The 25,193-nt window shown below is 33.0% G+C and overlaps 1 protein-coding gene across 1 annotated transcript in view; it reads right to left on the reverse strand.

Annotated features, from left to right (window-relative positions):
• The window catches only part of Vdup1 (arrestin family protein Vdup1), a 45,077-nt gene that overhangs the window by 11,202 nt on the left and 8,682 nt on the right, over positions 1–25,193 (reverse strand). Inside the window, exon 2 of the mRNA XM_090163103.1 lies at positions 23,821–23,949. Within this exon, the coding sequence (XP_090019229.1) occupies positions 23,821–23,949 (129 nt within the window). The remainder of the gene's footprint in view (positions 1–23,820; positions 23,950–25,193) is intronic.

Consider the following 25,193-nt stretch of genomic DNA (forward strand, 5'->3'; position numbering starts at 1 on the left):
CTTAATTAAATTCCCTGAAAATGTTAACAAAAAATTGTCTTTTAGAGAATGGTCCGATTTGGCTTAACATTCAAATCCAATTTCCTTCAAACGAACATTTTTGAGTTGCCGGAATTTGGCGTTGAGGCCTGAAATCGCGAATATCTCTGAAATATTTTTCTCCTCGGTTCGGTTGATGAAGCATTTCGGCGGCTTATTTAAATATTTGCTTTGAAATCCACGTTTGCCTTTTCGCTTTGCGTGGCTGTGTTTAAGCTCTATCTGCCTCGTAAATTATTCCGAGTTCGCCTTTCATTTTTAAAACCTTTCAGAACTCCAGAATGATTCCTTAAACGGAATTGGTTTCGTTATTTCCATAGACTTCATTTAAAATTAAAATCGTTCAATTTAAAATCCCTCGCTTCATTCATAGCTTCGATAATTTATCTTTAAATATGGGAAAATTTTTAATAATGGCTGTTATCAACATTGGAGAAATTTCTAAGGTCATCCATTTTAAGTAGGGAGATTAAGCGCTTAAGATAAAACGTGAACGGGGAAACTTGTAGGCTATAGTAGAAGTACATTTATTCGGCGTAATCTAATCTCCTACCAGTTTCACGTTATCCAGATAGTGGCTTAACCTGGCTGATTTGATTTCGTTTGGCTTACACTTCCCGTGTGAGGGCGATTGGAATCAACACTACAAATAGTCTCAACATGGGACGTTAATAATTCAAATTGAAAAATTAAATTAGTAGAAACTAACCAACTTGGCGAGTTTTCAAAGATAATTTTGAAAGCAAAATACGTTTTGATTTGAGTTAATCAAATAAACCTTAAAGACTAAGTTGCATACAGATTTTCGGAATATAAACTTAACTATTTTAAATTTTTCTGGTTCATTTGATCATGGGCTTTCCGAAAATGTAACTCACTTGATGAAATACCACCGTTAAGTGTATTTAATATTAAAATGAAATTTACGTGCAGCACCCCGCTGCGGATTTCATTCTGAACGCGCCTAGTTTGCGACGTCATTGTATACGGTTTTTTCAGAATTTTTCCCACTGCATCTGGTAGATTACATAGTTCCCACTATCCTACCAAGATGATTCTTGTAATATCCTTGCTAGATAATATGGCCATGCCAATTTAGCGCGCTCTAAGCGTGAGCGCGTGTTTTTAAAACCATGTTTAAAACCACTCTCCACCTATTCGGCTTTCCGTTGCTAAGCAACTCGTTTTGAAATATTTTATGTTTAGGCTTAGTTTCTCTATTCGGTGATGTCGCGAGCCAGATTTCCCGCACGGTACTGACGAGTCCCAAATAGGACGAAACCGGTCTACCATTGGATTTTCTGGCTATTTAATTTAATTTAGGTTTTCACTGGAAGATCTATTTGGTCCGAGCTATTAGTAAGTTTTTAAATTTCTTCAAATTTGTTTAGGGTTTAGCTTTATTATCCCTTTTCATAATGGACTAATCTACTTATTCGCTAATTTTATCATTATTTTTAAAACCATGTTAGTACCCGCGTACAAAATTCAGTAGTAGAATCCCATAATTCAAAATGAGATTTTTCGGATTGGGCCACGGAATCAGTAGCATCAAAAGTGACATAATTACCAAAAGTGTGTCAAACGGAACTATTTCATAATGAATGTTACGAGCGAAATACAAGTTTTAGAGGGGAGAAGGGAAAGTATGCCTTGGGGAGGGAAGGAAGTTAAAACCAACAAATAGTGCCTCGCAGTGAGGAACGGAGGAACTAAGTAGCACTGGTCAAAGTTAGTGTTTTATTTTTATTTTTCGACGTTCTGTGTAGATGCTATCGCCATCTACCTACGATATAATACCATAGACTAAAAAATATCCAGAAAGGCGACAATAAATAGTCTTTTATGTGGTCGATTTCGAGTAGAGCATTCATTAAACCTTTAGCATACGAAAGTACAGGGATTGTCACGCTTTTGGTATTTATGTCACTTTTGGTAGCATCTACATTTTGTAACCAAACCTAAACTCTATGTTGGGGATAGCGGCCAATGAGAAATAACGTGTAGTTAATGACGTCAATCACCACGCTAAAATGTATTATTCTAGCTGAACATCTAACTAAGCCTGCCATCGAGCACCTTACAATGATTTGGTAGCATTTGTCCATTTTGTTTTGGTGTTTTACTAATTATTTCTAATTAACTACGAAACGGAAAGCAACGAAACTTTATATTTGGGTGTTTAAACGTACACACTTCGTTTAATAACAAAATGGAGGTGGTAACGAATAATTTGCAGCTTTTTCTTTAATCTTATGATTTATCGCGTTGGATATATCGCTCGTACCATCTCCGATCAATCACTGTTGATAGCTTTAAACGAGAGTATTCTTGGTTACGGTAAATGGTTTCTTGGTATACTAGGCTGACTCTATCTGTGGCATCGTTTAAGAGAACCTATTTTCCAGATGACTCGACTTATTAAATATTAGGTCCATCAATCAGCGTCCGTCGAATAAATGTATGTACATATTCGGGTTGAATTATTCACGTGGTCGTAGTTATAAACTTTAACCTCGAATATCTCAGATCATAGATGGAAATTTTAAATTTTAAAGCCTTAACGCGCCTAGATAGTTCTAGTTATGTTGAAAATGGCATTAAATTCGGTTAATTTTTACGATCACAACGACGGTAATAGCTAGTCAGGGACGTCTTTGGGAGGATGTCATCGGGGGATCTCCGCAGAGCCTATTTTAAGGATTATTTTGAACTACCTTAATGCGATACTGCTTCCCCCCCCCCCCCAGAGAAAATAAACCAAAGCCGAGGGAGGGGTAAAGTTTTGTCCTCTGAAATGTCATTCGTTTTGCCAAGTTTAACTTAATTCAAGGAGAAAATGAGTTAATAGGTGAGGTTTCCCCTTAAATAATCAGCTAGGCTGATCACCCAAGCCACCACCTTAGGCCTAAGTCATCAAGCGACGTTTAAAGCCATAAATTCGGGTGATCGGGTTATAATGCGTAGGACGATGGTGGCAAGCCCTTCAAGCCACGTGAGCCAACAGCTCCCTACACTAACTATTAACGTTAACCTCAACAAGTTTTTGTGGAAAGGTGAAACCGAAGAACTCGGGGGAAAACCCCTTGAACTAGCAAACTCAACGCGGAAGGAGTGGTTCCTAGTTTTCAGCCAGTACCACAAACTGGGATCGAACCCGGCTTCTCTTGCTGCGAGGCGAAAGTGCTAACCACTCCGACACTCCACCGTAGTTTATATAAATTCAAATGATTTCCCGAATGAAAATTTTGGGTAATTCTAAATTTTAGAGCTACCCAAATACGGCAGAACTTCGCGTTAAAATAGGCCCTGGATCTCCCCCCAATAATTTTGGTCATTTGGAAAAATGGGGTCCAGTTGGCAAAATAAAGTTTTACTCGCGCTTTATTTTAAAACATTTTCAAGAAAAAATCGAAGAATCATTTCGTCCAAAGACTCGGAAAAATCAGACTTCTCCACCCCCGACTGGAACCCTCGCGGTACGCCCCTGATTTGGGTCGGTGATAAGGAAGCTTCGCTGGTTTACGCTAGCTTCGCTTCAAAAAGCGTTTAGAGCAAAAACCCACGCAGCCTTGGTCGTAGCAAATTAATAGAGCGGCTTTATTTTGAGTCGTACGAGCAACGGGTGAAATATGAAACCATCTGATCAATCTTGGTTAAGTCGTCGCGAAGGGAAACAAGCGGCCAGGCCTCTGAATTGATGGCGTTGCAGCCAACAGGCTCCTCCGACAAGAATCGAAAATTCTCCTTCGACAAAGTTTCATTGATTTTTTACTACGCCTCAAAGCCAAAGGTCGGTCTGAGCTACGCTTTGATCTTTGCTTGACGTCGCGCTGCTCGAAATCGTCCCAAAAAACCGAACGACGATATCAACGTTACCATAAGTAACGTTATAAAAGAAAGTATGACCATGAACAAAAATTATTACAGAACTAATTTTTCATAAATAATTAAATAAATAAATAGATAGATAGATAGATAAATAAATTAATAAATAAATAAAAGTAAATAAATAACTAGATAAACAAATAAATTAATATATAAATAAATAAATGGGTAAATAAATATATAAATGGGTAAATAAATATATAAATGGGTAAATAAATATATAAATGGGTAAATAAATAAATAAATAAATAAATAGGTATATAAATAAATTAATAAATAAATAAATAGGTAAATAAATAAATAGGTAAATAAATAAATAAATAAATAAATTCAATTGCATTTGTAATTTTTTCAAACCATGAAATAAACGCCTACCCCTTGTTTGGTTAGGCTTAAGAAAATAAATAGATGAATAGATGAATAGATGGATAGATGGATAGATGGATAGATGAATAGATGAAAAGATGAATAGATGAATAAATAAATAAACAACTAAATTAAATAATTGATTAAAATTAATTTCAAATAAACAATATAGTTACCATATAACAATAAGTATGAAAATTAAACAATTTTTCAGCGTTATTGCGCAATCGAAGTTTAGTTCACCTCTAAATAGTTCAGTGCAGAGCCCCCTAGTGTCTAAATATGCCCAATGACAATAAAACACCACTCTGTTCAGTTGCAAGTCCAAATCGGAGCTGGTCGAGATTATCATTGTCAAAAAAAAGGCTCGGTAAGAAAATTTTAGCATTAAAACAATAGTAAGATTTGGTATTTTAAAAAATTTGTCAGCTAGATCAACGTTGGTTTCATTATTAATGTTCACTTTTCAACTAAATATGCGACTCGGAAAAATTTAAAATTACGCATTGCTATGCCATCTAGTGGGGAATAGAGGATTTGGCAAAAATCTCGTTGTTCTGTCCTTCCATAATGTCCATATACACCCTTCAAAGTTTCTGAGAAAAATTCTAAAATTTCTTTGTCATTTTGCCGAAGATGTCGCCACACAACACTATAGAGGTTTCCCGCTTCTTTTCAGAAACCTTCCTAACGTTGCGTGGCGCCATCTTCAGCAAAGTCCGAGTCAAAATATTCCTCGTTGATTATTTCAACCCCAATTGTTCGAAATTTGATCCCAATTTGTAGGTTAAACCCGACAATAATTTTTTGGGCCTTCGCAACTTGTTAGTCGCGGGTGGGCCCGTGGGGTGGCGCTGCTGGCCGAAATAAGGCGAGCCTCCGCTCTTCCCCGGTTTCTGGGTCTAGGTCATCGACGCCCGCAAAAAATATGGGTCATTGGAAAGCTCGTACCCTAGTGGCGTATATGAGCTAACGCTCAAAGTTATAGCAAATTGCTCCACGCTAATTTTAGCTCACAAACAAAGCTGGAGATTCTTGTGGTGGATTAGTTTCACCTACTGCGTGTCTAACTTTTCAACCGTTAGGGTTAAACTAGTAAATGATACGTCAATAGATATGATATTACCAAAAGTAAATGAACCTAAGTTATCACACTGCTATACTACCCATGTTGGAGGCGTTTTCCTTATACAGTTACATTTGGACCTCGAATTTGAAAAGGAAACGTTTTTGTTATTATGAAACCATTTTATATACATAGAAATAGCTATACCCACAATTCCCAAGTGCAATTTATCGCGTCAAAAGATGGGGATGGAAATTAGCTTTTATTTGACTCGATTTTCTCATAATTTTCATCAGGAAAACGCCCTCCGATTCTGAGCGCTATTTCGATAACTTTCGTTAATTTACATCTGATATTACATGACCTCGATTTTCTAATTAGAATAAAAGATAAATATTCGATTTTCTAATTAGAATAAAAGATAAATATTCGATTTTCTAATTAGAATAAAAGATAAATATTTATATTGTGCTGGAATAAATAGAGCAAAATAATGAAATTTAATCGAAAATTTCATTGATTTGCTACATGTACGTACAGTCAATAACAAGTTAAATGCGACCCGTTTGAAAACATACGAGTCCCAACGTCTACGGATTTTCAAATTGGACACTGAAGCCTATTTATTCGCAGATTTCAAAGGTCATAGGTTAGTTTTCCAAACCCCGAAGAAATTTCAATTTTCAACGCGGTGCAATTTTTGATTAAAATTAATTATCTTGTTGTTAATTTCAGAAATCAGACCTCGATATAATTGAAAACTATAATTTGCTTTAACAATGTTTACCTACGTTTTAACTTTAACACGCAAAGGTCTGTGACATCTTGTTTTTATATGTTATATGAATCGTATCTCATCTGCCGTAGTTACCTTTCCTATAGACGAACAAATCTATAGAGGGACGCGCTACTCTGGACGATGATCATGCATTTTCACAGAAAGACAAAATCTGGCTGCTTCAATATAATGGTTAGGATAACTAGCCTAGGTATTCTAAAATTCTAAAATTTTCATCCTCCGAAACCTAAAGGATTATTTTTAATTTGTTAAATTCAACATTCAGATTTAATGATTCAAAAATTATTGGACCAATTTGGGCATTATTTTTTTGTTTAGAAAACGTTCTAATTTTTAGCAAGTATTTTCTGATATGTGAACAAGCTGGAAGATATGATTTCTCAGTCATCGTTGTCTTTAAGTTACACACAGAACAAAGTTTGTTCCCGACGTGCTAAAGAATCTAAAACAGGGGTGTTCAAATGTCCAATTTAAAACCGGGCCATTTTGAAGCTCAGTTAATAGCAGTTACTTATTATTATAAGCTTATAGTATATTTCCCAGATAATCGTTTTGAAAGTTGAACTCACCATTTTCAAGGTCAATATCACCATTTTGCAGCTCTAGATTTCGTTTTTATTATAGGATTATGATATATTTTCTAGCTAAGAATTTTGAAGGTCGAGATCGCTTATTTAAAGTAGTTATTTTTCATTATAAGATTTTAATACATCTGAGTGGTTAGCACTTTCGCATCGCAGCAAGAGGAACCGGGTTCGATCCCTATTTGTGGCACTGGGCGTTGAGTTTGCAAGTTCTCTCCCCACTGGTTGAAGGGGTTTTAGTCCAATTTGGGATCACATTACAATTTTGGGTCACTGTGTTCACGATGTGAATATGGGTTATTTCTGGACGTATCTATCCAGCCCAGCTTCGGTTATTTTGACCAAATGCATCGTAACCTTACATCTTGTCGTCCGCTGCCGTTTCTGTAAATTCCATTTCGAAGAAATTCATTGGTGAAACCTCCCGCCAAATTATAAGCTCCTATTCTTTACTGCTAATTTTGATATCGCGAATTCTTCACTAATTCCATCTAACAATTATTTAAGGTAAGTTCAAATTAAATTGTTAACATTATGATTTTATTTTAAAATAAACGTACACTTTTAATGTATTAACTAAATTTTTAACATGTTTAGTCAGGGGTAGCTCCCTACACTCACTATTATAATAGTGAGTGTAGGAAGATGTTGGCTCGCGAGTCATGAAGGGCTTGCCACCACCCTCCTACGCATTGTAACTCGGCCACCTGAATTAATGGCTTTAAAAGTCGATAGTTTTACTTGGGCCCAAGGTGGTGCCTTGGGTATTAGCCTAACTGAATATATTAAATATGTATGGTCCGGATTCTTTCCTCGAAAAATTTAGATTTTCAAATAAACAGTACATTGTAGTTCTAAGGTGGTGCCTTATTATTATTATTCTTACATTTAGAAGGTCGAGTTATCCATTTTCAAGGTCAACATCGCAATTTATGATGATTACCCATTTAGGCATACATGACCTACTAGATATAATTCAAAAGGTGTCATAAAGGTCGACACCACCGTTGAGACCACGAGTGCAGTAGTCCTATATCTTTGTCAGCGTCAGTAGCCCATCTATTTCTTTATTGGCTGGACCCTTTTTCGGCAGATTCCATATCTGGGCAATCCACGTTCGGCCAACAAAGAGCCAACTCGATAACGACTCTGCTGCCATCGTGCGGTGAAAAAGGGGAAAAAGGGCAGACCCGAAATGATCGTCGGAAGAGGCAGGTAAGCCTCGCGTTCCCAAAATAAAATTGCTGGCCCGGAAAAAACCCACGAAATAATTTAGTAGCGACGTCACATTGGCCGCTCAGGGTTGCCTGCGAAACCGCCATTTGGGCTAGTTTTCCTAACTGAACTAAAGGACATGGCACACTTTCTATGGGATTTGGCATTCTATTGATTTCCTTGAAATTCAAATAATAATAATATAATATTATTATTTGCATTATCTTTATGCATGCAACTATTCTTTCAAACGTCCAAATATGACACGAATTATTTAGTAATAAAGAAAAACCATTAAATGGTTTTCGGAGATTCGAACCCGGGTCTCAGCGGGTAAAAAGCTAACGCTTTACCAACTTAGCAACTTCTGATAGCGTGCTAATTATTAATTAGTTTCAAGAGCAAAAAATGGTATGGAAAATCCCAAACCCAACTACGAGTGTCCAAACTTTAATCTTTGATACTGGACAATCCGTTGGAGCTAGGGAAAAGTGCCCATGGATAATTTTGCTCCTTTAACTAAGCTTAACCATATATTTCAATTTCAAGGAAATCAATAGAATGCCAAATCCCATAGAAAGTGCGCCATGTCCTTTGTGTTTTTATATTTAAAAAAATATATTTATACTTAAAGAGTAAGTTGCAAATTATTCGTTACCACCTCCATTTTATTATTAAAGTTTAAAGTACCCAATTATAAAGTTTCCTGGCTTTCCACTTTGTAGTTAATTAGAAATTTAATTAGTAGAACGGTCAAACAATTTGAATTTTAACGTGGTGATTGACGTCATTGACTACACGTAATTTCTCATTGGCCGATATCCCCAACATTGAGTTTAGGCTTGGATACAAAATGTAGATGCTACTTTTTCCGTGGCCCAATCCGACCAAATCTCCTGTAGAACCATAGGATTCTACTACTGAATTTTGTGCGCGGGTGCTTACATGGTCTAAATTTACATCGCCATACCTAGCAAGGATATTACAAGAATGATTTTGGTAGGATAGTGGGGACTATTTAATCTACGAAATGCAGTGGGAAAAAATCAGAGAATACCGTAGTCAATGACGTCACAAACTAGGCGCGTTCAGAATGAAATCCGCAGCGGGGCGCTGCACGTAAATTTCATTTTAATATTAAATAAACTTAACGGTGGTATTTCATCAAGTGAGTTACATTTTCGAAAAGCCCATGATCAAATGAACGAGAAAAATATCAAGTAGTTTAGTTTCTATTACGAAATTTTTCCTAAAACTTACTCTTTTAGGATACGAGCACGAATTTCCGGTAAATCGGCGGAAGGAATTTCGAATTTGGCCGGTTTACGGTTGAATTTCTAAGTATACCATCGCGCGTCATATAATTTTGGAAAATACCGTCTATTGCGTTATATATAAAAGTGATCATTAATTAACTAACATAGATAAGGTTTAAGAACAAGAGTATTAATTTATTTTTAGTACTGAAAGTGGGGCATTAACAATTCCGTTTGGCGAGTCCAGGGTAAGTATAGAACGAGTAAAGCCAAGATTACCACGTTGACGTACATAAACCTGCGATTTGATGATTTTTTTGGAGCATAATACTAAAAATACGCTAAGCTTAAAAATAATAATCAACATTAAATATTTATTAGTCTTTTTGAAATTTACGCAATTGACATTTCTAAAATGGATTAATATAACCCGCGTAGGAACCTTTAGGAACTCTACAGAAAATAGGCCAAATACGAATTTCCCGCCGCCGATTTACCGGAAAGTCGGGCTAGTATCTTTCCGCCAAATGTACTAGATATTTTGCCTTTCTTAACCAGTATGCTTCATTCAAATCGACTTAAATAAACTATAAATAACCACATTATCGTGTTAATTATTTTATCTTTGAATGATTATTTAGCGTTTGAGATACTAGGCCATCTCTTACATTTAGAATGCAAAAATGAAATGTCCATCTTCGCACACTCCAGGCAGTTTTCAACCGGCGGCATTTTCCCGCCAAACCGCGGAAGCATACGCCGCATCAAGGGCTACTTTTTACCACGTGTATTTCTCCGCCAACGCCTACCAAAGTAAAATGTAAAAATGATACTGTGTAGGAATATAGATAAAAACCATAATTACGCATTATAAAATTAGTGGTATACGAAACACCATACTTCTCACTAAGAGGTATCTTATATACGTCTGATACTATTTATTAAAATCTTTAAGTTTAAATTTTAATAGAATTTTAACCTAAGCGATTTTCATTTTGAATACTTCGAAAAGTATTTTGGCTAGTTTTCAAAGTATTTTGGTTAGTTTTCAAAGTATTTTGGCTAGTTTTCAAAGTATTTTGGTTAGTTTTCAAAGTATTTTGGCTATTTTTCAAATAATTTTGGCTAGTTTTCAAATAATTTTTGGCTAGTTATCAAAGAATTTTGGCTAGTTTTCAAAGAATTTTGGTTATTTTTGAAAGTATTTTGGCTAGTTTTCAAAGAATTTTGGTTAGTTTTCAAAGAATTTTGACTAGTTTTCAAAGAATTTTCTTTAGTTTTCAAAGTATTTTGGCTAGTTTTCAAAGTATTTTGGTTAGTTTTCAAAGTATTTTGGCTATTTTTCAAATAATTTTGGCTAGTTTTCAAATAATTTTTGGCTAGTTATCAAAGAATTTTGGCTAGTTTTCAAAGAATTTTGGTTATTTTTGAAAGTATTTTGGCTAGTTTTCAAAGAATTTTGGTTAGTTTTCAAAGAATTTTGACTAGTTTTCAAAGAATTTTCTTTAGTTTTCAAAGTATTTTGGCTAGTTTTCAAAGAATTTTGGCTAGTTTTCAAATAATTTTTGGCTAGTTATCAAATAATTTTGGCTAGTTTTCAAATAATTTTGGCTAGTTTTCCAAAGTATTTTGGCTACTTTTCAAAGCATTTTGTCTAATTCCAGGATCCTCTGGCAAACCTGTAGGCAATCCATTACGCGTGATTTCTCAGAGGAACGACCTGCCGCTTTTGGAGTCAAACGTAAAATTGGTTTCGAATTGATTTCGCGGAGAATGGAACTTTTGGGGGTGACCACCGTCCATCGATTGGTGAGCGACCGAAACGACCAGAATTAACTGGCAGTGGACACGGACAGTTCTTGGCTGAGCAAACCGAACTTTTAATTGATTCGATGGTGACAATAGGGATCTACCCAAGGCTTAGAGCGAAAACGTGACAAGTGCAATTTTCGTAATTTTCGAGATACCCACTCTAATATCAATTTAAGCCACTAAACGGCGCTGGTTGCGTAATTTAAAGGGCAATGAAAGTTCAGTGGAGAAATCTGCACAGTAACACTGTCGAAAGGGGAGAATTGAAGCGTGATCTAGTTCGAAGAAAGTCCACCCATGGCGCTGCTGTACAACGCCCGAGATTCCGCGTCACAGTGCTGTCATCATTTGAACTTGAAGAGTCCATTGCAATAATGAACTAACCCTTTAATATTAGACGCTATATTTAGACCCTTAATTATTGGTTACACTAGTAGTACATCTCCAACTATAGCGCTATATGAGATTATTGGTCCAAAATATTAGAATTGCAAGGAAAGTAGAAAATATTTATCCGGCAATTCGACTATGCAAGCTCTTAAGAAAACAAATAAAATGGCTTTCCTTTTAAAGTACCTAATAATATTATAACTATGAAAAAAATTAAATTTACAAAATGAGGTCACATATGAAATGTAAAATGTTCCGAGATAATTTTAACTATACACTCACAGTGATTAGTTCTAGTTTATCTACTATTTCACGGGTTGATCTATGGAGTTAGCGAGTTATTGCTTTAACTGTCACGATGGGAGTATTGACGTCAATTAGTTGTACCCTTTTGCCCAGCTCAATCGTCGCTCGGTTCGCTTTTCTGTTCGGTCCTTTCACGGAGCTCTCCCGTAACCAGTCTCGGGTGCCTCTTCGACCCATTAGGAGTTTAGGACGGCCGCCGTTGGATCGCATTCTCCATGAAACGCCCAAAATAAAGTCGAACACAGACCGAGTCCCCATTGACAGAATTACATTATAATGAATCTCAAATAAATCGAATTACATTTTAACAAATTAATTAGTAATTAATAAACTGGTCGGAGTCATTAATAAACTGGTCAAAATAATTAATAAACTGGTCAAAATAATTAATGAACTGGTCAAAGTAATTAATAAACTGGTCAGAGTAATTAATAAACTGGTCAAAGTAATTAATAAACTGATCAAAGTAAATTATAAACTGGTCAAAGTAATTAATACACTGGTCAATGTAATTAATAAAGTGATCAAAGTAAATTATAATCTAGTCAAAGTAAATTATAATCTAGTCAAAGTAAATTATAATCTAGTCAAAGTAATTAATACACTGGTCATAGTAAATTATAAACTAGTCCAAGTAATTAATATACTGGTCAAAGTAAATAATCAACTGTTAATTATTATTATTATTATTATTATTATTATTACCAGCAGACAGTTACTATCTTGAATAAATAGTAGGTAAATCGTACAATCGTTGTTAATCAAAAATTAAATAGTTAATGGCTAATCCCCTAATTTTTGTTTATTTGTACAAATAAACCAAGGGAAAAATTGCAATGGGCATTATTTTTGCCATGGCAACCAAAAATGTTTTTGACAACACAGTATGTATATTTTCCCATTGAAAATAACAATCTGATCAATTTTAACATATTTTGATCAAATTGACCAAAATTCATCAAAATATCATAAAATTCATTTCATTTGTCAATTTTGATCTATTTTTTTGGTTTTGAAATTTTCATTTTTTTTTAAATTTTTCACAGGGTGGTACCCGTAGAAGTGCTCAGATTCCCATGTTATTTTCAATGGGAAAATATACATACTGTGTTGTCAAAAACATTTTCGGTTGCCATGGCAAAAATAATGCCCATTGCAATTTTTCATTTGGTGAAATTTCATGTTACCATAAGGTCTACATACCCTCCTAGTATCAACAAAATCGGTGATAATCACCTCGGGTAGTCTCCTCGTTAGTGGTCTATATCGTCGTACAGAAAAAAACAGTGCCATCTGCTTTAATTCTTACGAACCAAATGTGGGTCAAAAACGGGAATGACTTTTGGAGTTTGTCGTTTTCAGGCCCAGTTGTTGTACGGAGATAGTTTTGACTGAGTAGACGACTTTCCTACGTTCAATTTAAAACCACCAGAGGGCTACGCGCGAGGGGAACTAGTCTTGACCATCCTTATCTTCACCGTGAAGCTAATTAGGTCCGAACTAGATGGTCTGGCTCGAGTTTCGCAAATTGCGTCTGCTTCGGTCAGCGCGCCGACTCTCCTAAAAATACTTCTCTTTCAATATCAATTTCCTCGAGATGGCGCTTAAAGCGGAGAAGTCTCTTATCTCTCTTCGTCGTCATTATTATTGATTGAAGGAAGCGACTGAAGCGCCCTCTTTTGTTTCGGATATCGCCCATTTCTACCAAATGGAAACTATCCCTAATTATTTCCTCCTATAATCTATATTTAGAAATTGACGTCCCCTCTCCACGCCCGCCTATTAGGAAATGGATATTTGAACTCGATTGGTTACTGATTTACTTCACGGAGAACTTTAAAAGTACCTATTCACACGAGCCCACGTTTTTAGAGTTTAAAAAGAAAATAAATTTAAGGGGCTCCCAAAAATTGTTTTTACTTTCTTAGAATTCTGAATTTTTTTAAAGGCGGAATAAAATTGACATTTTTCTTCCTTTAGGAAAATTATAAGGGCTCCCAAAATCCTTCTTAGGGGCCCAAATAAATAAATTATAGGGCCCTAAAATAGTACATAATATACATTAGTAAAGGTGTACAATATTATTAGTTACGTTAGACCTGAAGAAAATGAAAAATGTTATTTAAATATTAAATTAAATTCTTATTAATTTAAAAATCGACGTTTTTCGATCCAGTCTGTGTTACTAAATAAGGATTGACTAGATATATTGTACAAACTACAACAACTGCGGAAAATTGGACCGAAAATGTTTGTTCTTTCAATGTAAATTAGCATGAGGGGTTTTTGCTCAAGAACTTGAGGGAACAGTCTTTAATTTTGTAGGTCGTTGTTAAACAAATATAAAATTTAAGCCCAAACAAATAAAGGGTGTTAAACAAATATAAAATTTAAGCCCAAACAAATAAAGGGTGTTAAACAAATATAAAATTTAAGCCCAAACATATAAAGGGTGTTAGACAAATATAAAATTTAAGCCCAAACAAATAAAGGGTGTTAAACAAATATAAAATTTAAGCCCAAACAAATAAAGGGTGTTAAACAAATATAAAATTTAAGCCCAAACAAATAAAGGGTGTTAAACAAATATAAAATTTAAGCCCAAACAAATAAAGGGTGTTAAACAAATATAAAATTTAAGCCCAAACAAATAAAGGGTGTTAAACAAATATAAAATTTAAGCCCAAACAAATAAAGGGTGTTAAACAAATATAAAATTTAAGCCCAAACATATAAAGGGTGTTAGACAAATATAAAATTTAAGCCCAAACAAATAAAGGGTGTTAAACAAATATAAAATTTAAGCCCAAACAAATAAAGGGTGTTAAACAAATATAAAATTTAAGCCCAAACAAATAAAGGGTGTTAAACAAATATAAAATTTAAGCCCAAACAAATAAAGGGTGTTAAACAAATATACAATTTAAGCCCAAACAAATAAAGGGTGTTAAACAAATATAAAATTTAAGCCCAAACAAATAAAGGGTGTTAAACAAATATAAAATTTAAGCCCAAACAAATAAAGGGTGTTAAACAAATATAAAATTTAAGCCCAAACAAATAAAGGGTGTTAAACAAATATAAAATTTAAGCCCAAACAAATAAAGGGTGTTAAACAAATATAAAATTTAAGCCCAAACAAATAAAGGGTGTTAAACAAATATAAAATTTAAGCCCAAACAAATAAAGGGTGTTAAACAAATATAAAATTTAAGCCCAAACAAATAAAGGGTGTTAACTAAAAAACGATACAAAGCCATTAACTCCTAACGTATTTTAGCTAAAAATTTGCAACTTTCAGGACATATAGAAATTTCCATGACCTTGAACCATGTCTTACAGGTAATATAAATTTTATCTAGATAACCATTAGAAATACAAAGTTGGTTTCAATTAGAAAAGTGTTCCCCTTCACATTTTATGTGTAAATAATTTTGATCCTACTTCATTTGACAAATAAGAAGTCGAAATAATTAAGACAAAAACCAGGTTGAAGGGCTAATCACTCGAATTATTCTCGTGCTAGAGTATCAAAACTTTCTAGACATATTCATCTGGTATGGCGTCTCTATAATTTGCAAACTAGGTTGACCTTTAACTCATGGTTCAAGGTCATTCAAAGTTTATCTCGAGAACCAACGGATTTAGGGAAATGGTTCCAATTTGAAGCGTTTTTATCATGGTGTTAAAGACAGTTAGACTTAAAATTTCAATTTACAAACTTTTTAAATTGGAACCATTTCTCTAAATCCATTGGTTCTCAAGATTAACTTTGAATGACCTTGAACCATGAGTTGAGTGTCATCCGAGTTTGCAAAACCTAAAGACTTCCTACCAGATGAGTATGTCTAGCAAATTTTGACACTCTAGCATGAGTACTTTTCGATTTAATAGCCCTTCAACCTGGTCTCTGGTACATAACTTTCATCACGACCTAGCGGTTTTTGGCTAAATTATCTAGACTTCTTATTGGTCAAAGTAGGTGGTATCAAAGCTATTTAGACCTCAAATGTGACGGGGAACATTTTTCTAATTGAAATCAGCTTTGTATCTCTAATGGTTCTCGAGATAAATTTTAAATGACCTTGAAGACATGATTCAAGGTCATGGAAATTTCCGTTATCTGTGTCCTGAAAATTTTATAATTCCTAGCTAAAACACATTTTGAGTTATTGGCCCTGTATCGATTTTTTAGTTAACACCCTGTATATTCAAATTTCTAGACTATAAAAGAGTCAAAAGCTCTATTGAGTCCACGCAGAAGATCTAATATACATAAACAAGATACGGGATATTATTAAATCAGGCACATTGTGGCGTTAAATAGATCAATCTTTTGTTTATATCAACGGGAAAGCCGCTAATTCCAGCCACAGACTAAAGAAATCAATCCGGACTAAACACTCAATGTAGTTATTAAATTAGCCGAAAGTGGCTCAGCTAGACGACAAAGAAAAGCGAACAAAAAGAGCTTAATTGACCATATTTACAAACTGTTTAGTGCTAATTAATGTCTGGAGATTAAACTACTTAATCGATCGAAAACGATTAATTCTTAAAGATTCAACATTTGAAGAAAATTAGAAAAATTTAAAGGACCACACACCGGTGTTTGAAAGATTTGGATAAAAATCAATTAGCTCCTCCTATTTAGTACCTCGTGATTGCAGATACAGCCAATCATACTATTTCCAGCCCTATTTCCAATTCGTGAGCAGTACCTTGCGTAATAGCCTAACTAATTTACACTAAAATTGGAACCATTTCTCTAAATCCATTGGTTCTCAAGATTAACTTTGAATGACCTTGAACCATGAGTTGAGTGTCATCCGAGTTTGCAAAACCTAAAGACTTCCTACCAGATGAGTATGTCTAGCAAATTTTGACACTCTAGCATGAGTACTTTTCGATTTAATAGCCCTTCAACCTGGTCTCTGGTACATAACTTTCATCACGACCTAGCGGTTTTTGGCTAAATTATCTAGACTTCTTATTGGTCAAAGTAGGTGGTATCAAAGCTATTTAGACCTCAAATGTGACGGGGAACATTTTTCTAATTGAAATCAGCTTTGTATCTCTAATGGTTCTCGAGATAAATTTTAAATGACCTTGAAGACATGATTCAAGGTCATGGAAATTTCCGTTATCTGTGTCCTGAAAATTTTATAATTCCTAGCTAAAACACATTTTGAGTTATTGGCCCTGTATCGATTTTTTAGTTAACACCCTGTATATTCAAATTTCTAGACTATAAAAGAGTCAAAAGCTCTATTGAGTCCACGCAGAAGATCTAATATACATAAACAAGATACGGGATATTATTAAATCAGGCACATTGTGGCGTTAAATAGATCAATCTTTTGTTTATATCAACGGGAAAGCCGCTAATTCCAGCCACAGACTAAAGAAATCAATCCGGACTAAACACTCAATGTAGTTATTAAATTAGCCGAAAGTGGCTCAGCTAGACGACAAAGAAAAGCGAACAAAAAGAGTGAAACTGGGACAGACCCCGTCGTGGGAGGGGTTGCGCTGATTGGGAAATCCAGCGCGCGGGTACTTGTTGAAGTGAAAACAATACCAAACCTACTTAATTGCGACAAATATAGGAGTTTCTCAGCGCGCAAAAATAATTCTTTTACTTTATCAGGCCAAACGAACTAACGAAAACAGGATAATGAAATTGGATCTGTTTTTATTCTTAAAGCGGCTATAAACCCACGATGTACCGTTTATTTGAAAATCTACCTTTTTCGAGAAAAGAATCTAGGCCGTACATAAACATAATATAATTAGTTAGGTTAATACCCAAGGCACCACCCTATGCTCAAGTCATCTAGAGACTTTTAATACCTTTAATTCAGGTGGCCGTGTTAATTTGCGTGCGAGGGTGGTGGCAAGCTCTTCATGCCACGCGAGCCGACAGCTCCCTACACTAACTATTAACGTTAACCTCGACAAGAGTTTGCGTGACTTCGAATGCGTGTTACCATAAGCGTGACTCTTCCTATTCTAATAATAATCAACTATTGTAGGCTAATACCAAATGCACCACCTTAGGCCCAAATCATCAAACAGGTGGCCGGGATTTACAAAAGTTATACTGACAAGGAGAGTACCCGAGGTGTTTATTACCGATTTTGTTGAAAGTTGGGCATAATGCAGACCTATATGAGATATGAAATCTCCGATTTAAGTGGTCAAAAACATTTTCGGTTGCCATGGCAAATCGAATGCAACGTCTCCTTTTGGGAAATTTCATATCTCATATGGGTCTACATTATGACGCAGCAAACAGCTATAAACTGGCGGAAGAAATCGCTGTTTTCATTACGTTTATGGCGGTGTTTAACTTATAGGGTTATATTATTTTTCTTCTGCATAAACGTATATTTGTGTAGAATTGATAAGCCCAACTCGGAATTCTATATGACCTTTAACTTGTTTTAAGCGTTTCATTTCCTACGAGTATGGGGTCAAGGTAAAATTTCCATAAATTCGTAAATTATCCGCTAGAGGGCGTTATTACTGATCGTAAGGCGATGACGTCGCCTTAAAGCCGCTCTTGACAGCCAATCAAGAAGGAAAATATGACGTCATCCATCATTTCGAGTCAATTTTGTCCGGCTAAAAAAAGACTTGTTTCTTTTTGCAATTGAATCAAATCCAACGTGCGTGACGAAAATCTTCGCGGCCCATTTTTAGCACACGGAGATAGCGCAGAGAGAGATTTAGCTCTTGCAATCAGACGTGTAGATAAAAACGTCTAGACGGGGTCTAATTACAGGATAAATGCTTTTTAATGCGAAGTTCATTTCGAGTAACTATTAATTAGGTCGTGATGAATGATAAACAAAATAATTTTAATAAAACTGTTCGTGTAGTTAAATATACTAGGTCTACGCGTTCTCCGTACGCGTTTTATGGTAACGCGCTTAATCTCGACGATATATTTTGGTATATTTAATATGGGCCTTCTCTTCGATTTATCAAAACTATAAATATTATAATTTTTCTCATATGCCATACATACTCAAAATAATTTAAAACATACTTAATATAATTTAAAAACATACTTAATATAATTTAAAAACATACTTAATTTAATTTAAAAACATAATATAATTTAAAAAATACTTAATATAATTTAAAAATACTTAATATAATTTAAAGAATACTTAATATAATTTAAAACATACTTAATATAATTTAAAAACATACTTAATTTAATTTAAAAACATAATATAATTTAAAAAATACTTAATATAATTTAAAGAATACTTAATATAATTTAAAAAATACTTAATATAATTTAAAAAATACTTAATATAATTTAAAAACTACTTAATATAATTTAAAGAATACTTAATATAATTTAAAAAATACTTAATATAATTTAAAAAATACTTAATATAATTTAAAAACTACTTAATATAATTTAAAAAATGCTAAATATAATTTAAAAAACAAACTTAATATAATTTAAAAATAACTTAATATAATTTAAAAAAACTTAATATAATTTTCAAAAAAACAAGTTTAATATAATTTAAAAAACAAGTTTAATATAATTTAAAAAACAAGTTTAATATAATTTAAAAAACAAGTTTAATATAATTTAAAAAACAAGTTTAATATAATTTAAAAAACAAGTTTAATATAATTTAAAAAACAAGTTTAATATAATTTAAAAAACAAGTTTAATATAATTTAAAAAACAAGTTTAATATAATTTAAAAAACAAGTTTAATATAATTTAAAAAACAAGTTTAATATAATTTAAAAAACAAGTTTAATATAATTTAAAAAACAAGTTTAATATAATTTAAAAAAAAAGTTTAATATAATTTAAAAAACAAGTTTAATATAATTTAAAAAACAAGTTTAATATAATTTAAAAAACAAACTTAATCATTTAAAAACATACTTAATATAATTTAAAAACAAACTTAATATAATTTAAAAAAACAAACTTAATATAATTTAAAAAACAAACTTAATATAATTGAAAAAAACAAACTTAAAATAAATAAAAAAACAAACTTAATAGAATTTAAAAAACAAACTTAATATAATTTAAAAACATACTTAATATAATTTAAAAAACAAACTTAATGTAATTTAAAAATATTTCTTAAAAAGTAAAATATAAATAATTTTTGAAAATAACGATGAACTATTTATCAGAAAATAACATAAATAATAAATACTTGGAAATATAAATTACGTAATATATGATAAACATACCGACAACTTGCAAAAGATAATATCCAAACATTAATAGCGCGTATGCCACGAAATCACGCAAGGCCAACGACTTTGTTCATCTTTATGCGAACCCTTTATTTAGGTTGAAAAAAAGGTCTTATAATTCTCTGCAGCCTTTGCCATTTTTTAGCCGACTGTGCTCGTTGTCAGCGTTTTTCTACCGTTTTGTAAAGTCCTAAATCGTTTCTTCACGCACTATTACCCCTCGGAAGACGCTAATTTTCACGGAAACAGAATTAGTTTCGCGAAAAAACACCGGTCATTTGCATAAAAACTAGTGTTTGGAGGAAATCGCTATTTTCAATTCCTCTGTGGAGTACAAAGTTGTCTTTTGATGCAGTTTCGATTTGAAAATATTACGATAAAAATAGGTTGGCTATCATTAATCAGTCTGGTATGCGAACTTCGTGCAAATGGAATCGTTGTTGAGTTCTCGTTTTGAAAATCGACTGTAGTGTTGAAAAATCGTTTATGTAATCGAAGTATTTTGGTTTGTTTTAATAATCTAAATTTAAATTTTGTAAATCGATTTATTTAAATGTAATTGTCATTTTTGTAAATGTAATTGTTATTTTTTTATTAAATGTAATTGTCATTTTTTTATTAAATGTAATTGTCATTTTTGTAAATGTAATTGTCATTTTTTTAAATGTAATTGCCATTTTTGTAAATGTAATTGCCATTTTTGTAAATGTAATTGTCATTTTTATAAATGTAATTGCCATTTTTGTAAATGTAACTGTCATTTTTATAAATGTAATTGTCATTTTTATAAATGTAATTGCTATTTTTGTAAATGTAATTGTCATTTTTATAAATGTAAATGTAATTTTTGTAAATGTAATTGCTTTTTTTGTAAATGTAATTGTCAATTTTATAAATGTAATTGCTTTTTTTGTAAATGTAATTGCTTTTTTTGTAAATGTAATTGCTTTTTTTGTAAATGTAATTGTCATTTTTGTAAGTAATTGCTGTTTTTGTAAATGTAATTATCATTTTTAAAAATGTAATTGCCATTTTTATAAATGTAATTGCCATTTATTAAATGTAATTATCATTTTTGTAAATGTAATTAAAATTTTTGTAAATGTAATTACCATTTTTGTAAGTGTATAATTGTCATTTTTGTAAATGTAAATGTCATTTTTGTAATTGTAATTGTCATTTTTTTAAACGTAATTGTCATTTTTGTAATAAAACTTTAATGTCTTTAAATCGATTTTTAAAATTTTTGATATAAATTTTATAATGTTTTGAATATTTTTTTTAATTTTAAGAATCTAAATTTTTTGTAAATGTAATAACTATTGTGGGTCGTTCAAGGAATAGTATCGAGTTTGGGTGACAAGTGGAAATGAAATATTTAATATTTAAATAAAATTTCCAAAAGAAAATTTTAAACCTAATAGTGGATTATTTTAGTACACTTCATTTCCCATCTAGCAGAATTAAGAAAAAACGATTAGTGTTAGGCTGAACATAGTCCTAGTTATTCACTGGAAAGGCGTATAAACCCAATTCATAATGCTTTTTTTTGGTTGTAAAATGTAGTATTTGATTGATTTCGGAAGTTTTGTGGGTTTTTACAAAATCGAAAACCTCGAGTTTCTGCCCACAATCGCTCTCTACTTTCTTATCGGGTTTTTTTTTGAGAAAATATTTTTTAAAAACGTTTATACTTTTTTTATTCTTAAGAGGGATGACCCAGATGTCGATTTTGTACGTGTTAGCATAGTGACAACATTATTTGGTATTAAGAACACATTTATGCAACTAAGAACGTGTAAGCGGTAGTTGTTATTATTAAATTCAGTCTTTTGTATCTCGCTCGTAGGCGTGGCCTGTTTTTGTGGTCGTGGTAACGAGTTTACATCAACCATGACATTAAGACGCCCATAGAGGTCACATGATCTGTGACGTAAAATAATATCATGGTGGTTACGTGATCTGTGACGATCGTAGGCGGGGCTTAGCTATGACGTAAGCCCACGGCGCTACGAACCAGAAAAGAATGAAGCAAGAATATCAAGGGTCGAGAAGGGAACATTTGCAGTTTTCGTGGGTGGAGCTTAATTGACCATATTTACAAACTGTTTAGTGCTAATTAATGTCTGGAGATTAAACTACTTAATCGATCGAAAACGATTAATTCTTAAAGATTCAACATTTGAAGAAAATTAGAAAAATTTAAAGGACCACACACCGGTGTTTGGAAGATTTGGATAAAAATCAATTAGCTCCTCCTATTTAGTACCTCGTGATTGCAGATACAGCCAATCATACTATTTCCAGCCCTATTTCCAATTCGTGAGCAGTACCTTGCGTAATAGCCTAACTAATTTACACTAAGATCAGTTAATCCGCATTTTTATTTGCTTCACCGATAACAATTTCAACTAATGTTTTGGTGCAAAATTAAAACGAATTTCTTCACCCGCCATTTTGTTGATAACTAGTTTTATTTTCAGCCAACAGGGGTCACCGCGAATTTCGAAATAGGAAGGCTCTGAGATTAAATGTAGTAGTTCTTGTCAATAGTTTGGTTCAAATTCACCTCTAAATTCGTTCTTGCATAAGTACTTTTAGTTGATTTTGTACAGAAGTTTTTGCAGATTTTGGTTTGAATAAGCCACTATATTTATGTTGTCCATTGAGAATCCAAATCTAAATATTCAAAATATCTTTCCGTCGACAATTTTGACGAAGAAACCATTTTGTGACACTTTTCGCTTTAAATGAATCCTTTTGTTAAAAAATATTTCTGCAATCCGTCCTTATTCGCTGAAATGGAATTTGAAATGTAATCGAGCAGATAATTTAGTCCCTGGATAATTCCAAATAACATTTCGTCTTTTATCACGTTAACATTTTTTGCTGTGGAAATAACGAGTTTCACGATAAAAGAGCCTCTGAAAAAATATTTGAATATTTTAAAGACGCTCTTCTCGAGAAAATCTCGTTATTTTGGGAATTTTTAATAAAGAAAGCGAGTTCGCGACTCCCCCTACCGACAAACTAACTAACTTCATTGTCTAGGGTTGCGCAAAATTGACGACAATACCTCCTTAGTTTAAAAATACGGTGTTGTACGTCGAATTCTAAGCAAATACTTAAATACATTGTCAAGTTTAGAAGTATAATATGCCCATTTATAATTTTGAAACGCAAAGGCCTTGGAGTTTTTCAGAGGCTTTGATAAAAGCAAAGCTATTTTAAGAAACAAAATTAAAAATTTAACGGTCGATAAAAGGTAATATAGGTTGAGTTACTATTTATTCATCAAAATTTTATCAAATTTTTGTTACTTTGCAATCGTTGTTTACAACGCGAACGCTTTAAAGCGAGTAAGACTTATTTTCGCCATTTAGAGGTTTGACAAAACTTTAAATGCGCGTGAAACTTTAATAATTTATCGGTATTTTTTTTAAAGAAACCTTTGAATTAAGTAAAATAACAATATATTATTAATTGTGTAAATAGTCCATTTATAATATTGTTATATTTTGGAAAATACTCCCTTCACGTAGGTCACCTTAGCTATATAAAGTAAATATAAATTAGCTGGCCAATTGAAATATATCTTTTTTAAAAAGGAAACAGCATTTTGTTCACGTTTAAACTCGGTAAAAAAATAAAATAAGTAAATAAACCACCTACTAACACAATAATAGCAATGTTGCCGGTCATGTTTTTATGTATTTTGGCGCCAAACTAACTATTCGTTCTTATCTCTGGCTGGAAAAAGCTCAAGTCGACGTTACCGAAAGAAATCTATTTTTGTAAGAACTCTTATCAACTGGTCAACAAGTTCCGGTCGTTGTTTTGTCTTACCTCCTTTGGGGGGTCCTTCTCCGAGAAGCCTGAGCCGGAAGTCGATGTAGTTCTCCTTGTCGTGGGCGCTGGCCCCCCTCTTGTCTCGCAGTTTGACCACGCCCTCGCCGACGATGTGGAAATACAGACCTGTCAAACAGACAGACAACAAAAATCAGCTTTAGAAAAATACAAGGTTTTCCATCATTTACAGGGAAATTAAGCTCTAACAAAAGAATGTGTAGCGAAACCGCCTGGTCAGTGTTATTTTCTCGACGTACGGTTTCTTCAAATAATTTATTAACGATTAATCCCCTAATCCAAATGGTATTTTATTACAGGATGACCAGGGAACAGCTTTGAAAAATTTATAGGAAAAATAGGAATTTTAGAGCCGAATCATAGGAAAATATAGGAAATAAAATAGGTGAATTATAGGAAAATATAGGAAATAAAATAGGCGAAATATAGAAACATATAGGACACTAAATAGGATAGTATTGGATATAAGGTAATTATTGCATATCGGTATACTTTGACTAGAATCACCTAGAATATTAGCGGATTTCCTAAACCCGCACTTTTCAAGATTTTGTTCGAAAGTGGCAATTGTTTTCACTAGATGTTCTATGACACGTACAGAAAAGTTCTTTTTACTTTCAAAAGAGCGTGAAATTATAGGAAATTATAGGAAAATAGGTGAAAACAAAACCATTAAAAAACCACCCCTTCAAAATGTGTAAGATGAACTTGTAAGAGTGTAGATTGAACAAAATGCTACACCAACACTTCTACAAGTTCCCGTACACGTTTTCTAGGGAAATACCTAATCTTTCTCTATTATGCATACATCACTTTCATATTCATACGATCAAAGAATAGCACCTCATCAAGGCTGGGGGAAAACGCCGTGATGTCCAGCGTAGACACTAAAGAAAATTAGGCTTAACGGGATTTGAAATGTTGACGTTCGCCTTTGCGGCGTTGGTTTTTCCCCGAATGTAAAACAAGATATCCCTTTAGTGGTATACATCAAGAAGCTAAATGAGAAACCCTTCCAAGCCCACCGAGTTGTTTCAATTTGCATTTTATTCAAAATCTATAAAAGGTCATTTTTAAAAACATTCCAAATTAAGGCCGAATTTTAATTAACAGATCTAACAAATTTTTTAGGAAAATTGGAATGGAAGTTTTATTAAAATTTATTTCTTTAATCAAAAATGGGTGGCCACGATTAAGGAAATAAAAGAGTCGGGGAATTTGGAAATAGATTTAAATAACTAAAACTCGTAAAAAGAGGCTAGCTAATTCATTTTTAACGTGGAATAAAATTTTAAATTTCACATAAAAATTATTTATTTACTGAAAACGTGGAGACGTCAAGGAATTTAAAT

This window comes from Leiobunum rupestre, chromosome 11 (genome assembly GCF_980474605.1).
Source record: "Leiobunum rupestre chromosome 11, qqLeiRupe1.1.hap1, whole genome shotgun sequence".
NCBI classification, from domain to species: domain Eukaryota; kingdom Metazoa; phylum Arthropoda; class Arachnida; order Opiliones; family Sclerosomatidae; genus Leiobunum; species Leiobunum rupestre.